The sequence below is a fragment of the Struthio camelus genome, chromosome 1 (genome assembly GCF_040807025.1).
Source record: "Struthio camelus isolate bStrCam1 chromosome 1, bStrCam1.hap1, whole genome shotgun sequence".
NCBI classification, from domain to species: Eukaryota; Metazoa; Chordata; class Aves; order Struthioniformes; family Struthionidae; genus Struthio; species Struthio camelus.
The window spans coordinates 33,663,643-33,682,752 of record NC_090942.1 but is presented as its reverse complement, the minus strand read 5'-3'; the positions used below and the strand labels follow the sequence as shown (position 1 = coordinate 33,682,752).

The window sequence follows — 19,110 nt, the reverse complement described above, 5'->3', positions numbered from 1 at the left end:
ACAGCATGCCAGTTGCTAGTCATCTCACTTCTTCTGCTACTCCAAACTCGAAATGTCCCAGCCAAGGCTTCCTAATCTGGCTGAGTATTTTGCAGTTGCTGTCTCAGAAATGATGTATTCTTCACCCACAAATCACCCTTCTACTCACTATTTCTGGGAAATTTTCCAGCTGTTTCTCTAATTCTTTTTCTGCTGACTATCTTGTTTCTATCTCTTTTGAAATCTCTAAGTTTTGCTTTAAATCCATTTAAAAATGTGTTTGCCACGGAGACTGGTGAGCCCCCTGCTTGTATCCTTTCAGTACAATGGGAAGGAATGCCAACCTGCAGTTTGGAAACTGGACCACACTCCTGACACTAGATAATTCTTTCGATGTATATGATTAGCCAATGTTCAGACCAGAAAGTTGTTACAAAGAAGAAAACAATAATAAGATCAGGGAGCATTGATACAATCTTTCACAAAACATAATAATAATAATAATAATAATAATAATAATAATAATAATAATAATAATAATATTTCCCATTTTCCTAAACACAGAAAATTGAATGGTAGAAGACAGAGAAGGGTAATTGTTCTATGCTGCTTTCATCCAGCATGCAGTCCACAGCGTTTCCCCTCAGGGGTGCACTAGCAGAGCTTCTGCAGTGTCTGTTCTTGCTGCTTTCGCTCTTAGACAATACTGATTTTAAAAGTTTTTGTCTTTCCAAGCCCTTGATCATTTCTTTCTTCCCTGATGCTGCAGCGCACCACTTCCTCAATTTTGACAATGCAACACTTTGTGGAGTCATGCTGGAAATTAGATCAGACAGCTGGGTTACGTTAAAAGCAACCCTTTTAAAAACTTTAAAACTTTAAAAAACTTTTATCTGAGGGGCCACAAAACGTCAGAGCTGGGGTGGGATGGAGTAGCTGCAGGACAGCACACCTTAAGCCAGTATCGTTGTAGGGACTTTGACAGCATCAAACCATGACCTCTCTTCTCCCAAATGTCCTGCTGCTTCTCCCATGGATCCACAACAGCAGCTAGTAAATCTCTTCTGACTCTGTCTCAAATGAGACTCTGTTCTGGAGGGAGATCTATGTCCCTGGGGGACAACGCTCTCGATTGTTTCAGCTACATGGCTACAGCAAGCAGGCTTAACAACTTATAAGGATCTTAAATGATAGGTAATCGTACCAATCAATGAGTAACCTAAACTGTAGTATTACCATACAGGCCTATATTTTGGGGAGGTATTTCATGTTTAGAGCTTTTTTATTTAAAGGCTCCACGATACTATTATTTCCTCTTTGAAACTCTCATATTTAGGAGAATACATCCTTTTCCTCAAAGGAAGCTAGACAGTTCCTTTCCTATTTAAATTTCACATGAAACATGCTTTATTTCAGTCACTCAGTGAGCTTGCCTTAGGCAACTGAATCACAGCTGACAGCAAATTAATGACTATGATGGTGTGATTAGTACCGATTACAGGCCACGGAGAACCTGCCTGAGCATTTACCACTGTCATAATACTTATGCCACCTATTATTAGGGATTAATAATGGTCATAAAGAGGACATGATTCCACTGTTGTAGACTCTATATAAATTTGCAGTCTGTTAGTATTTTAATATCTCACTAATATTCTGATTAAATGGCAAAAAATTGTTTTTATTCAAGCATTACTTTTTTTTAGATTTCTTCTTTCCAGATGATAATATTACTCATTTATTTAAACGTTACTAGAAAAACCGTTTCTATTGCATGCAGGAAAGAAGCACCATAAACAAACATTCTTGACAGAGAAGTTAAAGATTACATTAGGCATGTGGAGCCAAAATGGAACCTAAGCTCAGAGACTCTTCTGCTATTAGATGTCACCCCAAAACCCATCTGGGAAGAAAAAATGATTTCACTAATCCCTAGAAATGATTTTTTGAAGAGTTCAAATAAAAGTTTGCTTGTTCTGATTAAGATTCAGTAAGCAGATTTTATTTGATTTTTCCACCTCCTGAGGGAAGAACTTCAGATCCCCCAGGCTGCAAGAAGAAAAGAACAATGGGCTGAACTTGCAATAGAGCATCATAGCTGCTAAAGACAAGATAAAAGTGAACACACTGCATATTTGCCAAAGGTTTTCCCATTCAATTCATTTCCAAATGTCAAGCAGTTATGTGAAACCTTTTAAAAGGTTTCTTTACATAATATTAAGGTAGAGCAAACAGGAGGATAAAATATTTTTAATCTTGTATAAAAGATATTTAATTATTTATAATCACTCTTATTTAAAATACAGTAACTTCAAGTTTTGCAAAGACTCAGCATTGTTTAATAGTAAAAAAGAACCATCTGCTTCTTACGCTTGTTCCTCGAAATATTTTGTTACCAGATGATAGCAGAAAACATGAAAAGCTAATGACCATCAAGAAAGAAGACTATTTAGATCTTGAAATAAAAATCTAATAAAGAGCAGCATCACCAATCACATGTTATCATTTTTGGAAGCTACACATAATGATTTTCCAGTGACTCAGAAAGATATTCACCCTTGTCACTACAGAGTACAATGCATGAAAAACAGAGAGAGATTTGTGGTATATTGCACAATTTCTTGTAATTGCAACACGTACAATGTCAAATATCAAAGAACAAGTAATAGAAATTATATTAATTCTCAAAGTTGTAGTCTGCTCTCACAAACATTCGAGCACACACCCAAGTATCTGCAAGACTGATCCCTAAGGCATGAGAAAAAAGGCCAATTAATTCTTAAAATGAGAAGAAAAAAGGCAATTAAGCTTCCAGTTACTGGTTTTTTTTCATTTTGGAAAGGTTTTTTTTAAAGTATTAAAACTGCAAAAGCAAAGCAGCTGATCTACAGTCTCCATCGGCCAAAGAAGGTATATGTGTAACAAGCCTCCTGAACTTGTACATAAAAACCCAATACAGATTTCTGCTTTCACATGTGTAACCCCAGTAAAGCCTGTGACATTATACAGCTATAAATTAAAATAGAATACTCTTTGGTGCTGACTTTTTAAAAAAGTTTTCCCACTATTATTTCTCTTAGAACAGCCTGCTATCAGCTGTGCAAATACCGCATCTGCAAACATAGAAAGAAAGGCTGCAGTGTGCCAATGATCTTACCTCATACTCAAAGTCCTCTGCTCTATCTGCATCAGCAGGCAGGCTGGAAAGATACTCATTACCTTCATAAAATTCATGCTCCACTGGGTGAAGAGAATGGCAGCTATGTGGAACAAAGCAGTACAACAACAGTAGATGAGACAGTAGTTTTTTAAACTAAAAAAATGATAAAAAAGACTTTTCTGTTGTTTTTATCATTTCTGGAACGCTACTGTGAATGGTCTGATAGCCTGAAAGACAGAGCACAAGGAAAGAGCAAGGGCTGTTTTCTTTACAAAAGCTCAGACTCCTGCTTAGTGCATTACGCTGGATTCACCTTTTGTCAGGGTAATTTCTTAAAAGGCTCTGCTCTGGGCCAAACTACCTAACTGGGACAACTTGAGATTCCTTATGCTCATAAACGCATCTGACTCCAAATTCACGTGCTGCATCGTGGCCTGGGGCAACTCACCAATTATCTTGTTATTAACACTTGAGCCTCCTCAGTACAAAACCCCTAGGCTCACAGATTGTTCAAGAACTCACATAAAGCAACTTGCACTATATTTTTCTGCTGAAGTGACAACCAGGTGGCAAAGTGCATTTGAGGAACCACACTTAAAAATGTCAGTAAACTGTGTGGTTGCATGGGATTTGGGTACAAAGAAAGAATGAAGTCTTTACAATATGCACTTAGGTACAGTATTAGGCACAAGGCTCATCTTGGATCCTCAGACGTCTTGGATCTCAAATATGCAACACCAAGTGTGGCTCCACCTCAAGTGGAGGTAGGAAACTTTTCCCCATACTGACGGCATGAGAATTTCAATCACAGTAGCACACTGTTTAGGATTACTCAATAAAAACTTAAAAATTTATACATGTCATGCGTCAAGCTGCAAAGTAGTAAGTGCTAGGCTCTATCCAGCATTTAGGCAGGTTCTCTATCTCTGAAACGACTATCCCTCCAGCTTACCTAGAACTTCTAAAAATGCAACCACATTACGGTGAAAAGTGGTTTGTACTCTATCAGCATCAGTTCTGCAGAGATGTGCAGCATGCATCAAAATTAGTGGGAAAGGTCTAGGGCCATCATAGCTTTCCTAACTGCAGGTGAAGGGCAAGGGTCAACCAACAGAGGTAGTTACTCATGCAATGGAGTCTAAAAAGGGAGAGGACTAGAGGACTATTTTTATATAAACACTCCATGCTGATATTTATATTCCATTCAGTTTCAGAGAATATTAATTCAACTGATGGATAAAAGTGTTTGCCATTAAAGTGTTTGCCTTTTGACATATGGAGCATTAGTTTTGCTCTCTATATTTTAGATAAGGGGACCTTCATTTAATTTGCTGCCTTGATTTCTGTAAGAAATTGTCAATGATGGAAAGCAGCAATACCGTTCTTTCTAGCTGTCTAAAAGCCTTTAGGTATCTTTGACAGAAGTGGTTTTCTTCTGGACCAGGGCTTAGCTTTGGATGAACAGATACATGAACCCAAAGTAAGCATAGCCAAGATTCCTTCTTCTAGCTCTGATCCATGAGCAGAATTTAGGAAAAACTTCTCTGACACCTGAATGGGACCCTGTTTATCAACGACATTTATAATTTCTTTAAAGCATTCCTGAGACTTTTTCAAGAGAAGCCTATAAGCCTACCACTGCAATGCCTCAGTTACATAGGGAAATGACAGAAGATTTATAGAAAAATACAAGTCATACCTGTCTGAAAGTAGAAAGGGGCAGATATCAGGTACTGGCGGTGTGGAAGGCCTTAGTTTTGCCAGGGCCATAATGTGCTCAAATGTGATGTCAGTCTGAGTGCTAGCATCCACAAGCTGAACATCCTGAGGGCTACCATGAGCTTTACTGACTGGGGCTCGTCGTAAAACCTGAACTACAATTGGCTCCTTAGCATTACGAAAAGCTTCCACTGCCTCTTCATGAGTGGCCTTGGAGAGATCCTTCCCATTGACCTAAAGAAAAATAGAAAAATATACTAATGATTGCTATCAAGTGAAAAGGCAGCGTAAAAACATTTGAAATATAGGCGATTCATGCAAGAGGGGAGATTAGGCTGGGAGGGGAATTAACTTCTTCAGTCTTTGGTAGAAAATAGAAATTATTTGAAATAATAGAAATTATTAACTATTTCAATGGAACCTGAACACAGCAAAGAGAGTACATAATTTGAAAAGGACATTTAGAATTCTCTCTCTCAAATTATTTTATGCACCTTGTAAAACATTATAAAAAAGCAGAGGTGCCTTTTATTTCCAATGTCAACATTTTCTGTGGCATGCTTCTGGCACAGTATTGTTACTAATGCAGATGTCAATAAACACGTCTGGATTGTCTAAAGAGAAACAAGGCCAATTTTAAATGTTTTGTTACTTATCTGCTCTTGCCATTATACAATCATTAAGACTACAGATAGGGAGATTTGACTAACACAGTCAGCTGCTTTTCTTTTAAGAAAAGTGAAATTAAAATCAAACATAAACTGAAGAAATTATTTGTTACAAATAGGAAATTAAAGGACTGGAGACAGTTGTTAGTAGACAACACGGCTCTAAATGTCTATTCAGATGGTATAGCTGGGAAAGAAACTTATCCCCAAAACAAGAAAATTATGCTCAAAATACACCATATATTGGCAAAACTAGAAAACTGTGGCAAAGTGTCTTCCCAGTAAAGCTAAATCAGCAAACTCCTTTCAGTATTAGTGAGGCCTTTCTGGTATTAAAAAAGATACTTGCATTAACGGTGATGCTAAATCACCGTTTGAACTTAGGTGTTTGGGGCAAACTTTCCAGGTATCAGCCCGCTACAAAATGAAAGGGCTAATTTGGCTGACAGTAGCTAAGCCCTTGAACAGAGAGATACATAACATCGTTACACAGAAGATATCATCCTGGTCCCTTTCCAGAGCGATGGGACTGCTTTTGACACCTATACATCAGGAAATGGTGGTAAGACACTGCACAATTAAGATGATCCTCTGGTGGGGTGGAAAGGCTTGATTTTCTAGTAAGAAATGTGAACACCTGAAGGGTACCAAAGCCTGACTTAAATTTATTTCCCAGGGAAAATCTCCATACCAGGAGTAAATCAGAAACAGGATTTATTCCAAGTTTATGCCCAAATTAGCTTTGTTTTATAGACAAGGAAGTCTTAAAACTTCTGCTTAAGAAACTAAGTCAAAGCCCTCCCCAGAAATGGGACAGACCCCATAAGTGACCTTGCCCTGATGTCTGCAAACACTGGCTTCCAACCAAACTGCTTTTCTACATCACTCTTTCATTAAAGAAAATCTTGGAACTTTCCTATCAAAAAAGGAAAAACACGCAAGCAAGAACAACAGCAGCAAACTCAAAAGAGCCATTCAGCAGCCTATAAGAACTTTTCAAAGCCTGCCAGGAGAAGCATTTGCAATTAAAAAGATGATACCTAAAAAAAAGTCGTATTTGAGGCATCACTTGTAACCATAGTTTTGTCTGTTTATGTGGATAGTTATGACACAGTTACCCATTAATTACACATCTACACCAGCTCAATGCATTTGCAGCTTGAGTTCACCGTAGAGACAACTTTCCTTTGACAGAACTGCTAAAGAAGCAGTACCTTCATGGCCAAATACACTTACAAGGACATGTGAAATAACCACACTGTAACACACCGTAGTGTAGCCACCAGTGCAAAGGTCAGTTGATATTTCTAGCTAGCTCAGATGCTATATGAGGTTATGTCCAGGCTACAAATGACTTAACAGATTTTATCCATCTGTATCTAAAAAAGATCAAACTCACTGTGCTGAATACCTAGGATACCTAGCAGTGCCACGCCAGTGTGGCCTTGACCGTGATCAAGTAATACGAACAGTGACTAGCTTGGGCACATAAGTCTACTGCAGCATATCTACTGTCTCTTCGATGACTGAGGGCAGAAAATCTTAAGATTTCATCCTTCAAATTAACATCCACCAAATTATAACCTTGGGAACAAGTCTCACAGAAAGATGTCAGTGGTATGTAAGGGAAAGAGTCAGAACAGTCAAAAACAGGTTACACTCTAAGAAAATAAAAGAAATACCCCCAAAGGAGCAGGCTTCTGCAAACCTTCTCCAATGGCATAAGTTAAATTGCCAGAATGTTCAGAATCAGCCACGTCTAATAGAGGCGATTAGAGATACAGCTTCAAGCCTGGGTCTTCTGATCACTCTTCAGTTTCAGTCTCTAGTTCATTCTTGCTTCAAAATCAGAGCCTATCAAGGAAATAGTTTTCCAAAGTTTTCAGTTGCTGAAGTTTTAATACCAAGAGTGTTCTACAGGCCTGAATAACTCTCATCCCTAAGGTCCTGGGAACATATTTAGAGAAAAATTCATTTCCTTTCTTCCATAACGCTTTTAATACTTATAAAAAATTATTGACGAGAGATCCAGTGTTTCTCCTAAGAGCAAATGCTTGGGAATAAATACCACATAGAGCTGCATCAGATTTCTTTTTCCTATTCAGGTACAAAACACACAGTCCTTCTGTATTCCAGCTGAACCAAGTGGTGATATTTGGCAAAGGACGACCATTTTAATAATAGATCTGCATCAGCAAAGCAAAAAGATGTTTGGATAACACTGCAGCCTACAAAATATTAGATTGTTTTGGAAAACCAGAAGCTCTGTTTATTCACATCAGTCAACACTTATCACTTATTCTGATGAAATATACATACATTCACAATATCATGTATTCTATTTCAAATTCTACTTCAAAAGCATAATAATATTTTAAGAATCACGAGTGTGAAAAATCACAAAGGATACCCAGCTCCATTTATCCTAGCAACATATGGATGACCTCCATTTTCATTTAAATGCATATTTAATTTAATGACTTTAAAAACATTCCCTCCTTTATGTTGGTTTCTTATAAAACACAAGCACTTAGGACACTCAATACATGTTTTAATTGTCGCTTGAAGTTCATCAACACACTTTGTCAATCTGCAGAAAGGTCACCTAATTCATGAATGCTGCCTTTCTCAGAAGAAAATCCATAGCTGAATTACTGTATGCTGGCAGCTGTCCTGCCTACTTGGGGTTAGGAAGGGAGACTGTATTTTAAAACCTAAAGCTAATACTACAGACGGGTTCAGAAGCTCTCTACACTTAGGTTCTTTAAGGTTTTTCTGCCTCCTGCATTATCACCCATCTTAACACTCACATATAGTTACCCTGGGAGCTATAGACAGTTGAGCACTTACAGATTTTTATAAGCCACTTACAGATTCTTAGTGGATGATTAAATAAATTCCTTGCCTCAGAAAGGTTACTTTCAGTGGAATCTAGGGTACTATTTTAAGTGGATAGAGGATTCAGTCACTTTCAACAGTCAACACAAAGACATGGGAATACATTTGTTGCAGCAGATGGGCTAATTAATCCATAAGCAAGTTGTGAATGTTAAGTAAAGAATATATCTTTTCTCATGTAAACCATACTCTTGCCCTGTTTGATTAAGCTTCTGTTTAATGAACACTCTCCCTCCTCTTTTGGATACACTGCAAAGTCTGGGCCACTTGTCAATGTCTCCCCCAGGAAAGGGAAAGGGAAAGATGGGTAGTCACATGAATACAATAATCACAAGCTTTGTCAGAACTCAAGACATTATCTCTTGTCCTCAGAAAATACCTGGCATATGCAAGTTAAGGTTTAAGATCAGCTCTGCTGAAGTAAAATCCTTGGAGACCCTACATTTAATCAGTAAGGACAAAGACAAGAGTAACTGGAGCATCCTGTTAAACCAGAGACCTCCAGACACATGAGCTTCTAGAGAAATGATGGAGATGTTGTCTGACATGATGATGAAGTTATCGCAAGGCTCACTGTCCTGGGAGATTTCAGTATCCATGCAGAACATGTCTTTGACCTGGCAGGTGCTAAATCTATTCTCATCACTGCAATCTTTTCACCTCCAATCCCTTGGCCTAAACATATTTAGGCAACCATACTCTGCAGCCTATCCTTGGACAAAGGCAAAAGGGATCAAACACTGTCCCCCAGTTTGACCAGTGCTTCTTTTGGACAGGAATCTGAGCCCTCCCTGAAGAAATGCAAGAAAGAAGAAAAAGAAGAAAAAATACCACCTTCCTCCCAAACTTAAGCCTTCGGCCGTTCCAGAAAAGCTACCAGCGGTGAGGCCTGTCAGCTGTGACACTCTCTGGGTGGTAGGGCAGAGCGCAGGACATATGGAGCTACCAGCAACACATATGCTGAAGAGGACACTGCAACTCTTCTGCTAAAGCAAATGTGATAGCTCATCTAAGGAAATGGCATTTGACACAGTGACCTTCTAGGTTACAGTTCAGTACTAAGCTGCATTTCTTGAGCAAATTAATTTGAAAGATAGCAAATACAGCCATTACCCAATACCACTATCTCAGTCAGGGTTCAGGCAAGTTCAATAAAGAGACAACTTTTATTATGCTGGTTAATGACATTTCTTCTTCCTTAGCCAGATGAGTTAGGTGATGCTTGTTCCCGTTTGATCCTTTGTGGCCCTGATCACCAAATCTTGTCTTCTCTCCTAAAAGCCCCAGAGTGACCGAACATGCAGGCTCTGGCTGCTTCTGCAGGCTGCACCAAAGGTTTGTGATGAGAATTACTTTGCCATTCCCTGTACAGCTGCAGTTTCTCCTGTTTACTAGCTAGGGTAGCTGGTTAGACAATACTAAATAGACATGGGCAATGCTCAGGACTGTACCCTTCTGTATAGTTTCCCAAGCGTAACCAGTACCGCTTCCATTTCCCAGTATTTGGCAGAAATCTACTGAGGCTGAAGAGCACGTGTTAAACCTTAAGCTAAGCAAGACAAAATAAATGATGCTAAAATTTGGAAAATAAGAGATATACTTATTTCCCCTCTGTAAAACTTCCTTCTAGGCAGAGAGCACCCAGTAATTTCTCAGTGTTTTTGATTATCTAAGCAGCAGCTGTCATAAAAAAGCACCCTTCTTTCAGCTGACCTGAAGAAAACAGGCAACTTTGCCTCTCCATCAAATACAAGCTCCACTTCAGTATCTTTTTCTCCATGATTTTTTAATCTACCTAACCATCTCTAACTAAAACAAAAATGTCACTTCAAGAAGTGTCTCCCGAAACTTTGACTGGGCTGCAGATTCATGCTCCACGTTTTGAAAGAAAAGTCAAATCCACTTCAAGGAAAGGAATCACAGAGGATCCCTGTTTAGGAAGAGTGTTTGGGCTTTGAATCCCAAATTCATTGAATAGCTACTTGCATTTAAGGTCTTTTACATAGGAAAAAAAGGGTACTTTAGGTGCATGCCTATAGGCTGCTCCCAAGTGGCTGGGTTAGGCAGGCCATTTGCCATTTGCTACCAACACCTCTGAGCACTTAACTGTCATCTGACAGGGCACAGTATGTACCCCAGGAGGAGAGAGCCACAGAGAGACACTTGCTTAACATTCCTTTGTGCATATGGGCCCTTGTCTTGAGATATATTTCAGAAAAATATTTAGATTCTACAATGCCACATTCACATCACTAGGATAACTATGCCCGCTCCAACAAATTGAAAAGCACTATTGAGCAGCAGTTTCAAACTGTGGCCAAAGTATGGCCTCAGTTCCTGAGCTTCTTAACACGAGCCTTAGTGGTCCATATAACCAGAGAACAACCCTTTCCTTCTCCTGTGTGTTAGACCAACGCACAACTCACAAAGATCCTATCAACTCCTCCTTCAATGTTGAACACACACCAACAGCCCAGAAAATTTCACTTGATTTTTGAAAAAGAGAACTTATGATTTTTTGCAATTCTCTTGGCTTGTGAGTGAAATGAAAATAATAAATTAAATTTAAGAATAACTGCTTAGTTTCACTCTCAGACAAGTGCTGGTAGATGTGAATTTGCGAGCAACTATTATTATCCTTTGCTGACTCTCTCAGTGTGCCCAGCAGACGTGTTGCTATGGCCATCCCTCTTGCCTTCTCCTTCAGCTAGTCTTCTTAGCCTCGCTCTTTCCTCTCCCCTGCTTTGCTGCCTCTGGTCCATCTCTCTTCTCTCCCTGAGGCCTTCTGCTCCTCTCATTCTTTCTGCCTTTACCTTTCCCCATGGACCCTTCCTCACTCCCCTGCTGCTTCCTTGCTTGCATGCCCTCCTGATTCCACTTCCCTCCATCTTTCCTTTCCTGAGACCTTCTCCCCAAATACACCCCCTGCCCTTTTGCTGAACCTGGCTGCTTCCATCTGGGCAGGAATACTGTCACTTGTCATCATCCCCGGCGACAGCTGGACAATTTGAACACTTGTGAGGTCTGCTTTTGCCAGCACCTCCCGAAACATATCCAAACGCTCAGCTAACCCAGATGGTGATGTAACAAGGCTGGAGTGTATTTGCTATGTAAATTGCTTTTAATATTGACAAACAGTTTTTTTGATGGTATTACGATACTGCCTGAGGGCAATAAAGACTAAACTAGCCGTGGCATGCATAAAATACTTTAAATTACTTCTTGATATCATTAGACCATCATTTATTACATTAATCATTGCAATTTTTTTTTCTATTTGTGTATAGGATGTTATATAAATCTCCCATAAGATCTACAACATAGAGCAGCCCTTTGATGATGGGGAAAAATACAATCAAAGGCTAGTATGTGTGTTCAGAACAAATCATTTTTATCTCTAAACCCTTGCACTGAAAGCCGCATTCTCTTGTGAACTTCACAGTCTCTCTGCTGCACCACAGGCTCACTCTCCAATCTCTCTTCCAGGGTATGTATTCTTCTCAGGGAACAAGACACTTCAAAAGGTGGTTGCCCTTAAAAGTTTTAGGAGATCAAATTAATGACAATTCTTTAATCAACTCCAGTTCCCCCAAAACAACAAAAGAAGCTGAATGGCAGATTTCAGGACTCTGTAAATAACATGCAATTCCTTTTCTCCTTTCAGGAGATCATGTGCTATATTTCACTAACAAAAAATGTCTCTCTTAACCTTAAAAAAAAATCCCAAGCTTCCATGAACTCCATAAAGGCTGGCATCACCGCATGAATGTTACACTTATCACTGTCATAACAATTCATCCACGTACAGATGCCTGAAACTCCTGGTCTTCTCCGAACTGAGTAGTTTAAAAAGATAGATGGCTGCCTTCTGGCTAATTGTGGGAGTACTTTCATTACTATAAAAAGACTTTTTATATCTCAAGTGACTTTATAAGCAGTGAATAATGAGACTTAAAGTCTTTGGAAAAGAGTCCACTGATCAAATGCTAGGATAACTTATGGGCACAGTGACCTTTTCCTCGGTAAGACACTCCAAACTGCTGCTGTTGGCACATTATTAAAATCCTCCCTTTAAGGAGTGCAGTTAAGCATAAGGCAGATTTTATTTTTTATTTTTAAATTCAATTTAAGGTAGCACAGAGAGAGCTAGAGCCCTCCCAGCCTGCGGACTAAATTCCACCTGCTCCAGTTGTGCAAGAGCAGGACAGATGGCAGTGAGAGCACAAGCAGCTGGCCAGGATCTCATGGCACTGGTCCCAACTCTGGTGCCAGAGCCAGGAGTTGCTCCCCCAGCACTCAGGCAATCCTAGGCCCTGGCGAGGTAGCACATTTCCTGCCAGTACGGTAGGAAACCCCAGCAAGCGTTAGTGTGCTGGGGTTTCTCTTAAAAGCTGCACCAAAGAGGAGCTGTCAGCACAGTGCCTTCAGCCTGCACAGTAAGTAGCGTTTTATCTTAGCCAAGAGGGTGCTCCATGTGCCAAGATCATGCCAAAAAAAAGCAACGTTAAGCCCAACATCAGTAGCAGAGCGCTGAGTTGAGTCTCATTCCTGACTCAGACCCTGTGCAGTCGCTGGACATTGCCACACATCTAACCAAAGCACATGTCCTGCTCTGGCTCCAACCACACGTTGCGCTAAGGTTACGCTGCCCCCCAGTATCTGTGTTTGCTTGTCTTTAATGAACGTACAGCTGACTCTCTTTACTTTAACATGCGTTTCTTATTTTATATCTATCTGTTTTAACAGTCATCTTGAAAGAAGAAAAAAGGCTTCTCCTATGTTTGAATAAAACTTTGAGGGTCCCTTTCAGCCTTTCTCCATTCTTCACTCACACTGCCTCCACATTAATTTGACACTGTTGTTCTCCATTGATTTTCATGGCTTTATTCCAGAAGAAACATTGGCAATTTTTTATGGCATAATAATACTTGCAAAAATTGCTTCTAACTTTTTGCAGGACAAAGTGTTTTAAAAATGCTATTGATGAGCTCAAACATATTTACAGTGGCTCAGCAATAGGGTCTTACACAGCAGTAGCTTATAATGAAGTTCAATTTCATCTTACTTCTAGAACATAGTATATGGCAACTTCTTCAATTTCTTTGTTTAAAAAAGATGAAAATATGAATTCTGAGGAACTGCTCACTTGAAAAAATGAAGCAAGTAAATGGGGCCTTAGCTACCACTTAAAATTCCATCAGGCCAGAAAGTTCCTAGCAATTCTTACAAAAGCTTAGCAACAAATTTTATTTGAACATCATGAAATACGCAGGAGAGCAGGTGATGTTAACTATAGCAGGCCTGTACACATTTAGTTACACAAAATGCACATATATGAAACTATATATAGATTAATATATCTATACGCATGTATCATGACTTTATTTTTTTACTTAGTGATGGCCTACTGCACTATCACAGAAATATTTTTCGTTGTTCACTTCTAAACTTTAATTTCCACATTCCTTCTGAGCAGGAAAAATGGTAACGGGTGATAATATTACAGCCAGCTTAATTCTAGTCTTTATTTATACACTGCTATGACTGTGTACACGCCTTCAGTAGTAAGAGTTGCAGCTCCTTCCTGGCTTACAATCAATTACAGCTACTATTTCTGTCCCACTGTTTCCATGTCTGTTCTTCCTTCTGTAGAGTCTCCCTCCTTTCTCTCTATATCTCTTCCTTTTCTCACCATTTCCTTTCTGTCCCTCTGTCCTATTTTATCCCATTTGCCTCTCTGGCTTTCCTCCGTTACCTCTCTCTTTCTCCTTTTATTTCCTTTATCTTCTTGGCTTTAGTCTGTGCAGTGTCAGCAGCAGCAGCAGCCACTCCTGTAAGGCTTTAGTGCTTAACATCTGAAAGATTTGTAAAGGGAACCTTCCCCTGCACTAATTCTGTACGTAAAATACTTCCATTCTGGATTCAGGAGGCAATGAAGTAGCTGGCTTGCTTCTGCAACAAGCTCTCCAAATATCTGCAAAGGTCAGTTACTGAGGAAGTTCACACAACGCCGATCAGTTTCCCTTTTTCCCAGGCAATTCTGTGTGTACTGCAAGATTGTACCAGAGTTGCTGTTCCAGCTGCGGGCCAGCTCTCCAAGGCACATCAAAACCGTTAAGGAACAAATGGCCAAAAAATATGGCAGGGAGCTTATACACGGCTGGCAGCCAAGGCTGTTCAGTGGAACGACCACAGGAACATGCTGCATGAATCAGATCTGTACCATCACCTTGCAGTACTATAAGCATCACTGAAACCTGGGCAATTTTGCAGCGTCTCCATAGATATTCAGGGACAAACCTGGCCCTTGCTTGCATGTGGGCAGGTCTTTCTGCTGTGCACTGACATCAGATGGGGCGATTCAGCCTATACAGCGGAAGACATCTTTTAACCTTAGCAGCAATAATTCTTTTTGTTCTGAGCAACTGAGTTATCCTTTAATATGTAATGAGATTATTTTACAGTCTTTTAATTATCTTATGTATAACATTGTAACTAAAACACTAGAAAAAGTACTGCAATTCAGACTTTATACCTCCTATCCTCATCTACTTAGATAAAACCTCCTAGGCACAGGGACTGTGTCTTTTTGGATATGTAGTATCTAGCACTTACAGAGCCCAAAGTAGGGCTTCTAGGCATTTCTGCAGTAAAAATAATGATTATACATCTGTGCTGAGAATTTAGATAATAAATTATAAGCGGACATGAATTAAAATAGATATGTTTAAAACAAAGTTTATGGTGGCCTAGGCAATGAAAACTCTTTAACCACGGCTCACTTTGGGACAGCAAGACAAGGGCAATTTTATCTTTGTTATTTCTTAGGAACAAAGTGATACTTAGGGTTGTTTTTTTTAAATTTATGTGACATTTCATAAAAGAAAAAGATAGATACTGGCAAAAGATGGATATAAGGCACTTCATTTTTTATCCTATATATTAAAAGATAAGTCTTAGATGCACATAAATGTCTGCTGACAATATACAAATTATATACACGGCATTATTTTATAAAGGCAGATATATGTTCTGTATGTGCTTATAAAACAATGATCAAGTAGCAACTGACTATCTAGAAATGCTTTTAGTAAGCTTCAAACATAGTATTTTAGTCCTGCAAAAACCATGTCCCTGAACCAATGGTGTCTTTTTAACCTAAATCAGCAACATTCAAAAGCAACATTTCACAACTGGACTGCTTAACTAGACTTCACAGACAGATTTTAAGGTGGCATATTTGCCACCCTATCATGAGTTTTCCCTTTTAGTGTTTATTTTTATTAACTTCTGTAACTTTTTAAAGCAGGAGGTAAGAAATCAGGTGGCAAAAATATAATATAAACTTCTACTCACAGAAACCACAGTATGATAGTGCAGGCTCAGCTTGTAGAATCTCGATGCGTATCTTAAACAATAGGAAATTGGGGGCTGGGCGGGGGGTCTTAGTCCTGGAATTGGTCCAATATATAGTAGCCAAATGAAAATTTTGATCAAGTCAAACCCTGCAATTTTGAACAAGTCAAAGCCAGTCAAAAATGCAGCCCTGCATTCCAGGATTTGTTCTGGGCTCACTTGTAGAAAAAGTTATGTAGAAAGGCTCCTTTTTAGAAAAGTTTTCCCCTGAATTTAAAGTCAAATAAGCTCCTGCTTCAAAACTCACAACATGTGGGACTTGAGAGTAGCTTTCATGTTACTGCTGATCGATATATTCTTTAAGAAAGCCAGGATCCTTTAAAATTTTATTTTAAGCTGACTTTACAAGCTAACACAATAAAATGTCATAGCGTAAAGTTATTGGTGAAAAGAGCCACAGCTGCAAAAGCAGAGACTTCCAATAAACTGAGAAATGTCTGAAACCAGTTCAAAATGGCAGCACAAAATCTAAACAAGCATTTCCCACCTAAGGAGAGGCAGACGGGCATTAACGATTCCCAGCAATCAGTTCTGCTATTTAAATTCATCCTGACACTTGTTGGGCTCCGTCGCTGACACGGAACCATGGTAAAAAGGCCAGGCCACTGGGGAAATTTGGCAAGTTTCCACCTCTGAGAGTGTACCACCTGACTGCAGGTCTCTAACCCTCAGCGCTATTCTTCATCCCTGACATAAAACATTTTGTCCTCTGTGTTTCATGTCCACCTCCAAGATCCCATGATAAGAAAATTTCTTTGATTACTATTTGGCCTAGAGAGGGGAAATACCAGGTGAGACTCCACCAGGAAAGAGCTTGGAAAACTTTTCAGGCAGACAACTTAAAAACAAAATGGCAAAGTTAATACTCATCGTACTGTTTCTCATTGTGACTACTTTGCAGTTAATTATTGATATTATGTTAGACAACAAGTAAGACGTCTGAGAAAAGAGACTGCAGATTTTAAATTCTGTCAAACTGCAATATTTACATACATAGGAGACAAACCTGCCCTTGATGGAGCTTCTCAGACAAGGTTTGTGTGGAAAAGACATATTTGCATATTGGCCTCTAGTGCTTTCATTAATAAATATCTAATGGCAATGCCACTGCTCTCTGTTAAGCTTGTTATGATGTCAGTACAGAAGTCTCACTAAAACAGAGTTAAGGTAGCCAGTGCTATCTTACACCAATTCAGAAGATACATTCCCCTCCTCAGTCCCCCCAAAATCCTTAATGCTACAAAACCCAGGAAATTAAGAGGTCAGTCATGCAATTTTAATCTTCAGCTTCCCCCCCTGAAGCCTGCTGCGGTCAATGGAAATTAGCTGCAGGCAAGTCATTGCATTCAGGACATCGCACAGCTCTACTGAGCGATGGGGGGATTAGCTGGAACAGCTTGTGATATTGTGATCTAAGAAAGAGCAATGCTCTCCTATCCGACTTCCTCCTGTGTGATCAGAGGATGAGGTGCACAAGTACCAAAAGGGTTTCAGTGTCCTCATTTCACCCTGCGTCGTTTGGGCTGGAGCAGCCACAGACTCTCAGCAGTTAGGTGGGCAATGTACGTGGTTTATGGGGTAAGTGAAGCGGGCACTGCGCACTGGGAAGGAGCTGTTAAGGAGCCATTTATTTCCAGCGGAGGCTTCCTTTCTCTCCAAATCCAGGCTAGTCTGCCATCTGCCTTTAAAAATGAGGAAACCAATGCAAAAAGACCTGTCCCTTCCTTGGAAAGACAGGACAGGACAGGAGGCAGTGGGAGCAGTAGTGGCAGCATATTTGCAAATAGCTTAATAAGTCACTTGCCTAGAAAAAGGGCATTGAACTCAGTGTAAGAGGGTATTAAATCACTTCCTCCACACTGCAAGAGAGTCTAACCATCAGGTTATTGGATATTTTGGAAAATATGAAATTCTATCCCACCTGCTGAAGCCATAATTTAAAGTAATTAAATATCATTTAGGCAACTATCAAGCAGAGTTGGAGTTAAGGAGTTAGTGTGGGTAGATGAAGGCTACTCTTCCGAAATGCTCTTCCCTCCTGAGCTCTGTTCCAGTTAAAAGGGTGCAACAGCTATGCTTGGAAATTTCCAAGCAGTGGAGTAGACGACAGAAATCACAGGTCTGGACTGAATCTCTGGCTCTCTTCTCCTTATTACATGGTGGTTACTGCACATTTTACTAACTCATGAATAATTACCGTGTCCTTTTTTTCCTCTACCTTTTTCCCTCAATATTTAGCTGTCTTCCCCTCCTCCCCCACACCCCTGGGTTTCCAGGTAAATCTCCCAGTACTGCTGAAGCCATTGGTATTTTAGAAGACATTAGACCTATCATTAAGAATTGGCAGGTGAAGTTTGCTGATATTTCTGCAAAGGTCACTAATAAAAGTATTAAACAAGATCAGTGCAAGGACAAATCCTTCTGGAACTCAAGCAGCAACCTCTCTCCAGCCTTTCACTTCCCTTTTTAACACTACTTGTAGATTTTCCTCCCGAGTCAACTCCATATCCTCCTTACAACTGCTCGTCTAACCCCTTCTGCTCTAGTTTAGCTAATATTTTGCGTTATAATACTGTATCAGATATTTTTGTTTATCTTAAGTCCAGATAAAAGGACCTACCACATACTCTTTGCCAAGACACGGAATTTGCCAATCAAAAAATCCATCAGGTTAGCCTGACTTTGTAACTATTTACTTCTGCTTAGTCTTTGATTCACTACATCACACTTACCCTTTGCCTCTCCTGTGCGTAATCATGCTTTTCTTCAAATTGTACTTTAGCACCTTACATACTGTGCATGCTGAACTTCAAGACATGCAAATCCCACATCGATCCTAAGTGTAGATACACAGTTTCATTGTGCTCCACCATCTCTGGCTTGCTAAACTAGTTTAAGGAGTCTCCCTATTCCTCCTGGCCACCACTTCTCTCTGCACTGACCTCCCTTGCCTTGCTGTTATGCCCGTACAACTATTTCTGGGGCATCACTGAAAACTTCATCATTGAAAAAAACTTTAAAAATTATCTTTATTTTATGAGGATCCATGCCCTCCTTGTAAGAAGAGCCCATCTTCTGTCTTGACTGCCAGATTGCAGTGGCAGGGCAGAGAGGCGTTCACAAATGAAGATGGATTTTGACTGGAGAAGAGACCTGTGCAGCTACATAGCCGTGATGTTACCCAGTAAAGGAGGAAAAAATGCACTGTATTGTCATGTAACGTGTTAATGGAGCTGGCGGAAGAAAATCGCTAGTTTAGCTGCCATAATA

The 19,110-nt window shown here is 39.7% G+C and overlaps 1 protein-coding gene across 1 annotated transcript in view; it reads right to left on the bottom strand.

Moving 5' to 3' along the window:
- The window catches only part of PDZRN4 (PDZ domain containing ring finger 4), a 249,516-nt gene that overhangs the window by 36,403 nt on the left and 194,003 nt on the right, over positions 1-19,110 (bottom strand). Inside the window, exons 4-5 of the mRNA XM_068933551.1 lie at positions 4,839-5,092; positions 3,137-3,239 (exon numbers count right to left, since the gene is read on the bottom strand). Of these exons, the coding sequence (XP_068789652.1) occupies positions 3,137-3,239; positions 4,839-5,092 (357 nt within the window). The remainder of the gene's footprint in view (positions 1-3,136; positions 3,240-4,838; positions 5,093-19,110) is intronic.